General features: G+C 49.8%; 1 protein-coding gene across 1 annotated transcript in view; it reads left to right on the top strand.

Annotated features, from left to right (window-relative positions):
- LOC125744416 (uncharacterized) overlaps positions 1-13,752 on the top strand; it is a 35,817-nt gene that overhangs the window by 8,474 nt on the left and 13,591 nt on the right. Inside the window, exons 4-11 of the mRNA XM_049016187.1 lie at positions 3,930-7,263; positions 7,343-7,390; positions 8,662-8,780; positions 11,434-11,581; positions 11,814-11,944; positions 12,933-13,059; positions 13,270-13,305; positions 13,405-13,526. Coding sequence (XP_048872144.1) covers positions 3,930-7,263; positions 7,343-7,390; positions 8,662-8,780; positions 11,434-11,581; positions 11,814-11,944; positions 12,933-13,059; positions 13,270-13,305; positions 13,405-13,526 — 4,065 coding nt within the window. The remainder of the gene's footprint in view (positions 1-3,929; positions 7,264-7,342; positions 7,391-8,661; positions 8,781-11,433; positions 11,582-11,813; positions 11,945-12,932; positions 13,060-13,269; positions 13,306-13,404; positions 13,527-13,752) is intronic.

Below are 13,752 nucleotides of genomic sequence, written 5' to 3' on the forward strand. Positions count from 1 at the left end.
CAGTGTGAAGCTGTCAAGCTCACCAATATGTCTGCCAGTAGTGCAGATGGGTGGGGGGGCCATTCTCCATGCCTCCCCCTCCTCGGTCTCTTGGGCACGGTGACGACACACATTTTCTTACTTGACTCCCATGGTAGCTTTTTGTTTCCTTGTTTTATTTCCTCTCTAGTTATGGGCTCAGAGGACATTCATAAATCACAAGGCTTTGCAGCATGTAGGAACAAATGTATGTATAATTATAGTAAGAATAGTGTTTGTGGGTGCTGTAACATGCATTAGCTATAAAAAAGCAATTTGAAATGTATGTGAGTGAATCGATAAAGGGCACGAAATGAGAAGGCAGTGGAAAAATAGGAATTATTGCTGGAAGAGGTGTGAAGCGAAAGAGGGAAACTAGTTCCTACCCATTTGACTCATTTTTTTTGGAGGCCCTAGAAAAGATTTAGATCTAGCTGCAGAAAGGAAAAGAAAAATGTTTGGCTAGAGACCCAGCAGGGATTAGAAGGTGAGCTTGTCGTTCTCCACCATGGTGAAGGATGAGTGTCTTTGTCACTCCGAATTTTTCTGCATTGAGGTGGATGGCGAGCGTCAGCTTCTGCAGGAGTGACACGCGGGCCGTGGTCTTGAGAAGTGAATGCTTGTGAGGAGCCTTCACTGGCATCATCTAGTGCCATGAATAGGTCCGCAGCTCCGAGTGCATCCATCACAAAGTCAGTGACGCTGATTAAATAGCGATATCTGAAAGCAGTGATGGGGAATAATGCCTCTCGGTTTATGCCGCTTGAACCCGCAAGGTGAGGCGAGCGTTCTGACGGGGGGGGGAGTGCGCGACCTCCGACCAGCGGGAGCCGGGATTCAATATCAGCCTCCAGGAAGAAAGTGCAGGATTCAGATGGAGGAGAAAAGCCGATATTGTTAGTGAAGGTGAAACTGCTTTTCACGCGGCAAGAAGTAGGCCAAACAAGCGCTCTATTCATAGCGGCACAATTACGTACCGGAGAGTGGAATAGCCACTCCGAGATTGAAGAATAGGGACAGGGCCGGGACATCGAATGAATTGGTGTGATGCTGTTTATATGCGGGAGGGATAGAGCAGCAGGGGGCCAAGGAAAGTGCCTGGGGGGGGAGCGGCGGTTAAATTTAATTACGACATCAAAATGATAACTGGAGAGCAGATGGGACCCTACGTGTGACTGACAGTCTCGCGTCTGGAAAAACGAGCATGGAAGCCGGCAACAGAGCAAAGGAGAGAGATGTACTGATTAGGTGGGGTTGGGGGGGGCGGAGTCATCACAAGCTAAACAAGGACATAGAGGAGGCCAGGGGCTGGCAGATGCTGCCTGCCGCCATCAGGGTGGTATTGCCTTGTAAGGCCATATGTCTCCTGGTGGTCTTCCTGATGCTTCATTGGTGGTCGGGATCTAAGGGCCGTCTGGTTTTCTGGTCCAGGATCCAGCTTGGCATTTATACAGCAAAGTGATTAATGGGGAACAATTTGTCTATTTATAGCTGCCTGTCATTCTGTTTTGCGACCAGATCCTGTTGACAGGTCTGTGAGCATCAGATTTTATAAGTTCATTTGACTTTACATGTCTTCGTATTGGGTGATCTTTGCAGATTTTTCCTGGAGTTCATCAAATATGATTCACATCATGTTTCTGTCCATAACTGCTTGGGTTGTGTCCCAGGAAGCACAGGGTACAGGGCAAGGGTGCATCCTGCAAGGGGTGCTGAGAGCCTTCGCAGAGTTCGGACGCTCACACACAAACTACGACTGAGAGAATCCGGTGCCCCCAACCTTGTGTTTTTGGCCAGTAAATTCGAAGTACTTGGAAGAATCCTGCAGGATGCAGTGTGAACAGACTTGTGTTTTTGTTAACTGGTCCTTAAACGAGGGAGCATTTCGTACGGCCTGAGAGGAGAGCCAGGATGGGTGTATGGTGGCTTGTGCATGGCTCTAACAATTTCAGCAGCGGAGCCTATGACTAAGTACTCGGGCATCGTGTGACGAAGGGTGATTACAGAGGCTGCATGAGGACCGGCCCACTGCGAGGAGGGTCCTGTGCAGTGAGCAGGGGGTGTGGCAAGACAAAGGGCGTGGAAGCTGAGGGCTGTCGCGGCCAGTGTCCGCCCAGGGAAGCCATTACTCACTCAGGAAGGGGGGGTTGGGGGGGTTAAGGCCCTACCCGCTGAATTTGAGGAGGAAGAAGCGGGTCATGGAGGGCATCTCTCACACAGAACGGTTTCAGCAGCGAGGGGGGAAGCAGGGGGTCGATGGTTCACTTACCAGAAGGAGCTCTGGTATTTCCGAGCAGCTCTAGTGGAGGGTTGTTTAGTGCTTGCTGGGATTTGCGGACGTTCTCGTGCACATGCAGCATGATGCTGTTCTGTCCTGGGTCTGCCACTCGCATGTCACAGCTCAGCTTGCTCCTTGTAGCTATGACTCCACATTCATCTCCAGCTCCACCCTCATCCACCCAATACTGTCAACTCCATACCGCCACCTAAAGGCAATCGCAGTACGGCACGGAGCACTGCTGTACGACTGCTGTCGTACGCTGCGGAATTGTAGGATTCCAAGGTGGAACCGTTGTGAGGCAAGATGGCCGCCGGGGACCTTGGAGGCTGACTAACCAAAGTCACATCTGCTTGTTACATCCCACACAATCAGGATGAACATCCCACATTCTTCGTGGTCTATTTTTTCATCTTTGAAAAACGCTCATTTTTCTTTGATTCTAGTGGTGATGTAAAGGGAATCGAGCTTGAACGTTTTCAGGCCCTTTGCAAAATGAAAGCTCTGATTCAGCGTTCAGTGTTTTCGGTGCCTGCTGATGTTTCCGTTCACAACAGCCTGTCCCGCGTCCGTCCCCCTCCCCCAGTGTATATTACCAATCAGTTGGAATACCTCAGCGCTCCTTTGTTATAGAATCCCCCCTCCCCCTGGTTTTGGATTACATACTCTCTTTTCTTATCCCTATCTGAGACTGATAGCAAAGCAAGGCTGCAGCAGGAGGGGACAGTAAAGATCTTCCCAGAGTCTGAAGCCCCAGGTGGGGGTCCATGTCGGGGGTGCACTTGTCAAGGTTTTCGTGCGATAACCTCATGCTGTGGAAAGTGAAACAACCCATCCACAGATGGGGTTTTCTAAAACAACCCATGGTTTCAACATGCATGTGCACATTGCAATATTAGATTCTGATAGCTTAGCGAGAGTGAAGAGAAAGTGAAGAGATGGTGGCGCAGGAGGTAGTGCTATCGTTCGGCAACTGGAGGGTTGCAGGTTCGAGCCCTGGTTCCTCCTGACCCCATCAAAGTGTCCTTGAGCAAAACACTGAACCCCAAATTGCTCCTGGTGAGCAGGTTGGTGCCTGGCATAGCAGCCTCCGCCATGGGTGTGTGAATGAGTGTGTGAATGTGAGGCATAAAATGTAAAGCGCTTTGAGGAGCAGAAAAGCGCCATATAAATGCAGCCAATTTATTATTTACTATTTTGAGTTTCAGCTAGTTTTAGAAGACGCGAGAGCAGCACTTGGAGCACAATTGGTGGATTGTTTAGTCATAAGACATGGACGTTAAAAGATCGAGGGAAGGAACGGGGATTTCTTTGGTGCCCTTGGGATACAAATGTGTAGGCGTGTCATACTGATCTCTGACCAAAGTGTAAACCCCCAATACTCTGATCACTCCTCTCAATATATCTCTCCTGCTTAAAGAAGAGCCGACATTATCTTCTTAGCAATTGATTTCAGGCGAGTCATTCCCCCCAAAATACATATATATATATATATAATATATATATATATAATTTTTTTTTTTTTTTTAGCTTATTTCCTGACTGCATGCAATCTCTCTCAGAGAAATGATGGCCGGAATGGGTGATTGTGAACGCTCAGCTTGCCTGTCCTTGCGCCTCTGTGTTTTCACAGGCCTCCAAACGCAGTGGCTGGGGAGGATGACCACATAACGCCCGAGCACAGCGTGACAACTGACCGGCCTCCAGGGGGAGCCGTGGATGAGCATCGGCGCCTAGCACTGTCCTGCCCTCCCGTCGTCACGTACGGGACGTACCGTGGCCTGAGGGCGCTTGAGAAGATGAGGAGAAGTCATCAGACATGGGCTGCTGAGGAAGAGCAGAAATGTGACGCTGAATCGGCGCACCCCTCGCCGCCGAGGGAGGAGACGGACAAGTTTTCTACACCGGCTGGTTCTGTGAGCTTGTGCCAAAGACCAGCCAGCCAGGCATCAGAGGGGGATGTGAGCTCTGTTGGAGTTTTCCCCACCATTCTGAGCATTCCGGTATTGGCTTTGCTGAAGGATAGCTCAAGCCAAAGTGCCTTATCCTGTGGGCCAGAGCTCAGCCTGGCTGCTGCTGGAGACCAGGCTACGGAACCTCTTGCTGGAACGGGGAAAGGTCACATGGATCAGCTATTGTCCTCGCAGGATTCCACTGAAAAAATGCAAAAGAGTCCCACAGAACTCGTTGAAGGGAAGGCTTGGGCAGCACCCGTGGTTATTAACAAGGATATAGAATCAGGAGTTAGACAGGCAGAATCTTCACCCACTGCCTGCTTACTGGGGGCACCTTCAACAGGAGATGACTCCATGCTTTTTGAGTCTGGAAGTGCATGGGTACATGTAGATGCTCTCAAGCTGGGCACCCAGAGTACGGTTGTTGCTTCTCCACTCCAGGATAGCCAGCTTTCCCAGTGTTGTATTTCACTGTCAAGCCCAGGTGAGCCTGAAGGTCAGGAGGGTCCCGTGCCAACAGAAGGGGCCAGTGATGTGCAGCAATCTGTGCTGGCTTCAACTCAGAATGATTCAGGAGAAAGTGACGGCGAGTCGATAGCAGGCAGCTTTGCATGCCTGGAAGACATTGGTCAAGCAGAGGCCTTTCATTCCGAGTCCAAGCTGTTGGTCGCCTGTGTTTTGAAGAACGCTCTCACCGCTCTGGAGAAAATCGAGACCTCGGAGCATGAAAACCAAGAGCTGCTGATGGCAAGTACAGCACTTAGCCCTGTTTTTACTGCTGAAATGGAAGAAGGTATGGATGGGTGTTTTCAGCCAACATGTCTGCATGGAGGGAGTTGTGTAGGACAAGGCGTCCACAGCCTATTTCGTGTTCCTGTGGAGCCAATAACTTCGAGCAGATCCCTGATGGATGGGAGCAGGTCCACTCAGTCCTCAGGCTACCAGTCCATTGTTGGTTCTGACACTGACATCAGAATCAGTTCTGGTATACTCTGTGAGTCCTGCTCCTCAGTGAGTTCTCTGGATTCGAGGCAGCAGGAGCAGTTTCCTGTGGAGAACCAAATCCTCATGCTTCCTTTGGAGATCCGAGACTCTTCAGCTAGCAAGAGTGGATGCAATAAAGGGGAAATTGCTACACTGTCAAGCATTAAGGTCAGGCCCACCGTTCTGATGGAAGAAGACCCGGACAATGATGAAAATAGCAGTGATATGCTTAATCAGAACAGTAGATCGGTCGCTGTTAGCAAAGCCTTCCTTGAAAATCAACGTCTAGACAGTGATAATGGTGATATAGTGCTCCAAGTTAATAATGTGTCTGAGCAACCAGAGAATTTCTCAGGAATAATTGACAAAGACAATGTACAGGTAGACAGAGCTTCAGGGGACAATGATTTTAACAAAGTGCTATCCACAGTATCTGGAGAAGTACTAATCAATGAAGAACTGCAGGTGTCCAAAGAATCTACCGAGAGCAATAGACAATTCCATAATACATGCAGATTATCTGCTCCACTGGGTTCTGTAAATTTCAAAATTAAGAGTGGTACGTCAATGACCGTAGTAGAGAAAGACTACATCTTTGAAGGACTAGAAAACAAAATGGAAACCAAAGTGTTTGATAGGGGACGGGAAAGGATAGATGACCTTCAGTTGCACAGAGCTTTCAAACCAATAATGGAAGTGGCTACTGAAATAGCCATTATGTCAACCAAATCGGAGTCCTTGCAGAGATCAGAGGAGCAATTTGACAGAAGAGGACTGTTGAATGTAGAAAAGAGTAGAGATTCCTTAGGCTCCAGTATGGATGTCTTTCACAGTCCAAGGTTCATGCAAGATTGCCTCACTGCTGCTAGAGGTTTGAAGGGTCAGCAAGAACAGCGTGACCCACAGAGCAGGGTAGATGAAGGCCTCATTCAACCTGAGGGTCAATTGGCAGCTGTCAACAAGGAAGAGGCTGTCTCCAGGAGTGAAGAAAAGGTCTGCCAAGTGACAGAGCTGGGGGAAGAGAATGCTATTGAAGAACGAGAGAAACTTCCGGAACAGGAGAGTCATGCATTACAGTTGGCATCCAGCCCAAGTAATGAGGGCGGGCGGCAATGGAGTGCAGTAAAAGCCTATAACTGTGGTCTCCCGGTGGAGCACCAGCAGGACTCAGAGATACTGGGACAAGGTGCCGGAGTAAGTTTCTATAACAATGTTAGCAGCAGGACACCTGGGTTTAATGTGCTGAGCAAGAAAGTGCCACCAGATTTAATACACGGGGGCAGCAGAAGTGAGATTTCTGGGCGCCCACTCTACAGGTTGCATGAGATGGACTTCTCTGAGGGTGAGAGCGGGTTCCCAATCATAAATGAGGAAGAGGAGATGGATGCGGTGTTCGTGAATGACACCGGGGTGACCCTCAGCCCAACGTCACGCCGAGGCAAGGTATACCCCTTCTCCCTGTCCCCCATCTATGAGGAGGAGAGCATCCGGGAGGAGGTGTGTGTGGACGATCTTCGGGAGCCTTCCGTGATCGAGGAGGAGGAGCAACGCAGCATGGAGCAGAAAACCTCATCCATTCTGTCCTTGCTGCAGTCTGTCAGTGAGCGTCTACAGTCGAGTGCCTTCTGCGACCAGGAGAACTTTGAGACTCCCTACACCCTGCCGCGCCACCCTTCCTGGGACTGCTATGGTGATGAGGAGGATGCACAGCCAGAGGGTGAGGCCCCTGGCTTCTCAATGCCGCTGCCTTGTGGCTCGGGGGAGGAATTGCAGGACCGGCATCTCGAAAATGAACAACCTGGATCTCTCAGCCCGACGGAACCTTTTGCGGGTACAACGCAAACAAAACAAGCTTCTCCACCACAGGAAGGAATAGAAACGGCTCAGTTTAAGGACATTTCTAGCACTCCATTCTATAATTACATACGGTGTGCCAGGTCTACTGCACCGCAACGTAAAGCTGAGGACCGTGAACCTCGTGCCTTTCTGTGCCATGACAACGGAGCTTCCTCATTCTCTGCTAGGAAAGTAAGTCAAGTTCAGCTGAATGCACTTATATCTCCTTAAATTTGATGCTGTGGTTGTGACTGGTTGTCATTTTTTATAGAATGTCATTAATGAGGAATCCCAGAAAGCCATCCCAAGACCCATGCAGGTAAGAATTATGTTATGAATTCCATATTGTCTGGTATTCCATATAACTGTGTTTCCTAGTTTGATTTGAAGAATGCGGATCTCATAAATTCTTCAGACTAAATTGAACAGAGGAGAGTCTCAAGGCTGGCTAGACAATATCCCTTTGTTTTATAAAAATGTTATAGAAAGTTATAGAAAGTAGGACAGCTCTCTTCCTGGCAGTTCAAGGTCCGTGAAAGTGCCAAATACCTTTTTGTGATTCCAACCTAGGTCCTTCGTAGCCAGTGGTGGGCATTTCAGGTCCAGAAGCTACAAATCTAGACCATGATTTTGTGTCTACCAACCAGCTGAGTACCCTGTGACTGACTCTTTATGCTCAGCTTGATTGGTAAAAACAAAATCCTGGTCTGGAATTGTGGCTACTGGATCTGAAATGCCCAACACTGTTTGTAGCTTCCTACACTGGATCACTGCACATGTATGTACTTCCGTGACTTTTCACTTTCGTGGGGCCAGGGTGCTAATACTGTAGCATTTTGGTCTCAGACATACTTTCCCCGCTGAGGCGAGATGGAAAGTGGAAACACAGCTCAGAACAAACAACTTATTGTGTTCTGCGTACATTATCCAGTCTTTGCTTACAATATGAAGGGGGACAAAAGGCCTCACGTGTTCAAACAAACCATGCTGGCCACTAAAGAAAGCTCTGATTTCTGGAGTTTCTCATGATTTCATGGTTTTCCTGTGAGTCTGCAGGACATTACCGAGACGGAATGTGTGTGATTTTTATGTTTCAGTCACAATAAATCCTGAAGCATTATGCTTTTTTTTTAGCCTAGGTAGTGCCACCGGTCATGCGGGATATTGTTTTGTAAAGGATGGGGCAGGAGTTTGGCATGGTGTGTGTGTGTGTGTGGGGGGGGTGCTTTGTAATGATGGCATGGAGGTGCTCTGGTTTTGTGGGGGGGTTAAAGCTGTACCCCGTCTCTCGGGATGATGTGGCTTTTATGCCAGGTCACCAACGTCTCACAAAATGAACTAGTCGCACACACATGCCAGTCCTCCCCCGCTTTCTGTTTCCGTGTTAGTGTTTGCATGCTTTTCCATGATCCACGGATGAATATTTTAAGTTTAGTTAGAAGCTGCAGTAGAAGGACTTTGCCATTGTTGGCGCCTGTTTTTTTGCTGATGTTCGCTCTTCTTTGGTGGAGGGGTTGTGTGTCTGTCGTTCACATGTAGTGACTGTGACGTCGGGGTTGATCTTATGTTGATCTCTCTCCCCCCTTTAAGATTCACATCTACAGTGAGGTGTCCTTCAGCGGGGAGGGCCGGGTGTTCCACACAGATATGGAGTCCATGGCTGGGATGGTGTTCCTCCACGGAGCTTCTGTCCGCGTTGCGAGGGGTTGGTAAGTGTCCATTCATATCACCTCTTACCCCTGTATTATTGTTTTATAGAGTTTTCCCATTTTACAAATGGAGGAGAACCCTCTGGATGTAGGTCGTTTTCTGACTTGGGGGCTATGGGACTGGACTTGTGAAGCTCATAAACTTTAATGCCTTGTGGCAAACTGCAATTCTCCCTTTGTTTGAGGTACCTAAGGAGGGTTCAGTAAACATCCATTTTTGGACATTGTAGAATGTCTGCTAAGCAATTAAATCATCCAAACTGAAATCCAAATTGACTCCAATCCCCCAGTGACTATTTTTTAAATTGGATTTTTAAATGAATCTATTAAGTCCATGATGCGCAGTTGTTTGAGGGTGGTGGTAGCGGTAGTGTGTGGTTTTAGGGAGCCGTGTATGGCTGTCGGTTAGGAGTTTGGGCCTCTGACCAGAAGCTTGATGGTTTGAATCCCATGGTTGGCAAAGTAATCATATCACATTTGACCCCAACAAGTACTCCGGGGTCTACAGATAAGCGGTTAACTTTAAGCTTTGTATATGTGTCTTATTCACTGGAGAGGGATATTGGATGGGCAAAACCAAAACATTCCTATGTACTGATATCAATGGTGAATAAACGTGTTGTTATGGTATTCGGATCACTGTTGCATGTATTCTAGGTCTGGTTAAGACCCCTCGTGCCTCCCGTTTCTGGGGGGAGACGGTGACCAGCCCACACGGTTTTGAGGTCCCTCTAGTCCCCGCTCATTAAAGCTCAGCCCAATCTGCACCGCAAGCGTCTGACCACGACCTGGTTCACTGTGGGCTGCTCGACGGGAGAGCTGAGCGAATGCGCCCCAACTCCGCGGATGCACACATCACCTGGGATTAAGGCTAAAAATAACACCGCGCTTCTGAGCCTCCGTCGCCCGGGAGACCTCCGTCTCCGTGGGGATGTGAAAGTGGGCGTCCTTGTTTTTTGGAAATTTGACCTTGGGAGTGTGCGTCAGTAACCTCTGTTTGCCTCTGCGGGATTTAAAGATGACCAGTCACCCTCGGTCAGTTTTAAACAAACTGCAGCTTTTGTCCAGAGTGGCTTAATCAGCCTTCCTCCATGCTGAGAAGCTCTTTTACAGTAATGAAGGAGTCTTTCTCCTCGGAAAGCTGCGTCTGTCTTTCGTCTGATTTACTGCCTGCTCAGAAGATTAAACAAGGGATTTCTGTAGGGGGAGCTATCGTTTGTAGGAAAAGAAATGCATCTTTACAGGGCGCTTGAGGGACAGGGGGGGGGCACCCATGTTTGTTTTCGGTAATTGGCAGTCGTAGTGGGTTATTAAAATGCTTGATTGTTTAATAAAAACCGCCCCTGTAGTTTTTGCCTTGAGGTCAGTCTTAAGGAGCCGACGCTGGCTTTTTGCGGTGCTTGTTCTCCCCTGAAAAGCACAAAAGATGGGCTGTTGCGCAGAGAATGTCCCTTGGCGTTTCGTGTTTCAGAATGGAACTTGGTAGTGCCGAGGATTTCGGTCGTATGAACATGCAGACCCAGGCTTCTTCGCTGAGCACTATGGGTTCTGTTTATATATAAGTGGCAGGTAGCCTGTGCCTTTTGTTCTGTCAAACACACGATCCATGCACAGCTTTTTTTGTGGAGTGACTCACACAAGATGGGAGTCATTCTTTTCTTTATGGGGGGGTTATGTAATGCTTCATATATAATGGATGCCCACGTCCATTTGTGCCCAAAGGCCTCGCCCCCAGTGCCCACCCTTGGCTACATTATTGATGGGAGCTTCCCCCCTCATGTCCTACACGAAAGCCAGAAAGCGAAACCCGGGGGCCTTGCAGGCCAGCGGGGGGCTTAGAACCGGCGCCAGTCTGAGATTCAGCCTCCCGGGCAGCGGTTTTCCGGAAACATCTAAGCTCTGCGTCTCCATGGTACCACCCCATCGCTTTTCAAAACCATTGTTGATGCACCTTTGGCCCATGCCAACGACGGGCATCTGTCTGCACTGGCCTTTCAGCGCTTCAACAAAATATCGATCCTGTCAAAATTGGCTCAGAGACTAAATTAGTAAATCTAGACCTTTTAGACTGAAGCCCGTCTTTCCAATCAATAGTCCATCTCCTATGGGTTCAGAGGAAGTTTCCAGAGGTCTTGATAGATTATTTATGGAATGGGACGATTATTAACTTGAATAGAGTACGATGTACAGACAGACATTTGGTCCTTGGATGTTACGGTATTTTTGGCACCACATTACATTTGCCCTCTGCAAGCTCATTTTAAACTGTAAACCCACGGGTTGTGTCACGTCGCCCACGTTTTGGACCCTGTGGGCAAAGGAGAGCTTCCCTTAGCTTTCGTTCGGCTTCCTGTGGTGCCGTACGTCTCACATTAAGTGGTTTGAGTGAGCAGCTTAACATTTTAAGAGACGTGGCTCTGCGGGCCAGCGGAGATCGAGGGAGATCGGTTCCCGCTTCTTTTAGCCTGGCTGTTGTGCCGATCCTGGTAGATTCTCTGCCTGCTAGTTCCTGTGGCAGCTGTGGACAGGCATTCTATGGACCTGAGGGCGGCCTGTTCAACGGTTTTTAGAGGGCTTCCTTTAGAGCACATTATTGTTGCTGAGAGCGGGGACAGTAATGAAACCAGGTCATGTGTCTGTGTTTACGTTGCAGCTGGCTGCTGTACCGTTTACCAGGGTACCGGGGATCCTGTGTCGCCCTGGAGGAGGGGGAGGCCGTGCTGACCCACACCGGAGGCCTCGGCAGCCCTGACTATGGCCCCACCGCCATTGCAATTGGATCCATCAGAAGAGCAGTTAAGGTATGCTTCCAAGCTGGCTGGGAACATGCAGATCTTCACCTGGATCAGTAACTTTTGACACTGTGGGTTGGCTTCTGTCAGCATGCAAAGCTACATACCATTAGCGGTCGGCTAGTTAGCACTGGGCCCCAACTTCCTGTACCGTCTGATTGGTTATGGCTGCACTGAACTGAAGGTGTTTGCATCATGTCAGCCGGCCGATGCAGTGAGCCGTATGGCCGTCTCCCTACAGGACGACAATGCCCCGGAAATCAGCGTGCAGCAGGAGGGCAGAGTCCTACAGCGTCTCCACTCCGAGTCCTGTGACCTGGGGGGAAACAGGGATGTGGTCCACCTGGCATCTCTCGCCGTCCAGTCCGGCTGGTACAGGCTCTGACCGGTTACCGGGGGGAGGGTGGTTGCTGGCTCCTCGCTTTTCTTTGATAACGGAGGACTTGAGGAATGGAACAATGGCAGTTTTGTGAAGCGAGTGAAGCGCGGGGCGTGACATCACGGTGGGACAATGGGTGGCCTTGACTCAAACTTTCTCAGCACGTTGTTTACCGTCGATCAGTGCCGATATGAGGTCTGCGCCGGGCTGCATTTCATCGCTCATTGCTAAAAGCCACCACCGGATATTCACCCTAGCCGCTCTCCCTCCTGGTGCGCAAAGTCACACCTGCTGGGAAGGGTCTTTCCGTCCACCGCGGTCCCTTCCCGTGCCAGACTGAACCAGCGTTCATGCGGGGTGGGCAGTCCTGTCAGGGGTTGGTCTGTGTGATTTACGGATCCGTCCCACTCTGCGGAAACCCGAGTGCTGGAGCGGTTTCCTGATGACTCACAACTCACAGGAACTCAAAGCAAAAAGCCATTAAACCCTTAGATAATCAAGCCCTGCCCCCCTAAATAATCAAACCCTGCCCTGGGCTTGTCTGGGACTTTCCAGTCCTCCGCACCCCCCTTTATGAATATTAATTTAAGCTATTGAACATCATCTAGGACTACCCGGTCCTCGGCGACCCCCAAACAGTACAGGTTTCCCAGGGACCAGGTTGAGAAACAGTAGTCTAGGAGTAGTAGGATGAATTATTAATTTTTTAAAGCGCCTGTGTAGTAGAAAATTATAGGCTAGCTATGGTTCAGAAATTCTTTTCAGGGAGGAAAACCAGAGATAAAAAACTGCAGCTTTAAAGCAATAAGATGCCTCTAAGCAGACGGCATTGGTGCACCAGCTTTTTAAGACAATCCAACGTGCTGGTGCTGATTTCAGGATTCTCCGGCCTCAGTTACCTAAAATAGGTCCGTCTGTTTAAACTGTCATTGGCCCCGGCTGGCCGCCTGCCTGCCGTGACTCGGATTTCTGTCCCCGCAGCTGGCTGGCGTATGACGGCGTCGATTTCACTGGAAGCTACGCTGTCCTGGAGGCGGGCAGGCCGCCGACACCAGGTCCACATGGACGGCTGGTCGACTGCGTCCGATCTCTGCGTCCGCTGAAAATGGTAGGGGGGAGCGGGGGGAGGAGGAAGTTGGCCTCTCCAGGACTTGTGTGATGGGATAGATGACGGCTAGGAAAGATCAGAAGGATGTGGGGAAGAATTCAAACGTGCTACATATTTCTTTGAAAGACGTAGGCTGTGGAAGGTTTCCAGGAGTCTGTCCAAAAACTCGGAACGGTCTGATCTAATAATCATGTTCGTTTCTGCTGACAGGGAGGCTTGACTGTTCGGAAGCCCATGGATCCCAAGGTCAGACCAGTGGTGGAGGAGTGAAACCATCTGCGAATTACAAACTCCATCAGCCCCCAGAATGGTGTTTAATGAGCCTGTCCTGTCCCCCTGGCCTAGATGGTTGTGTACGAGGAGCCTTGCTTCCAAGGACAAAGGGCGGAGCTGGACACCAGCGTTCCGAGTCTGGAGAGTCTTCCAGGCCTACAGGGGGCAGCGTCGCTGCGAGTCATCGGCGGAGTGTGAGCTGCTGCCGCTTCTGGCCTTTCTCCTCCTCAGTCCATTGGCTACAGAATGTGTGCGTGGAGCCCATTAGTGGGGGTAGTTGCGAGGGTGGGTATGGCCCGTATTTTGCCACCCCCTCCTCCCCCTTTCCTGTTTCTGGGAGGGGTGCCTGTGGCAGCGCCCTGTAGATGCCCTTGCAGTCCCCTGGGCGCGCAGCCACTGGAGGTGTGGTCGTGTTCTCAG

The sequence above is a fragment of the Brienomyrus brachyistius genome, chromosome 6 (genome assembly GCF_023856365.1).
Source record: "Brienomyrus brachyistius isolate T26 chromosome 6, BBRACH_0.4, whole genome shotgun sequence".
NCBI classification, from domain to species: domain Eukaryota; kingdom Metazoa; phylum Chordata; class Actinopteri; order Osteoglossiformes; family Mormyridae; genus Brienomyrus; species Brienomyrus brachyistius.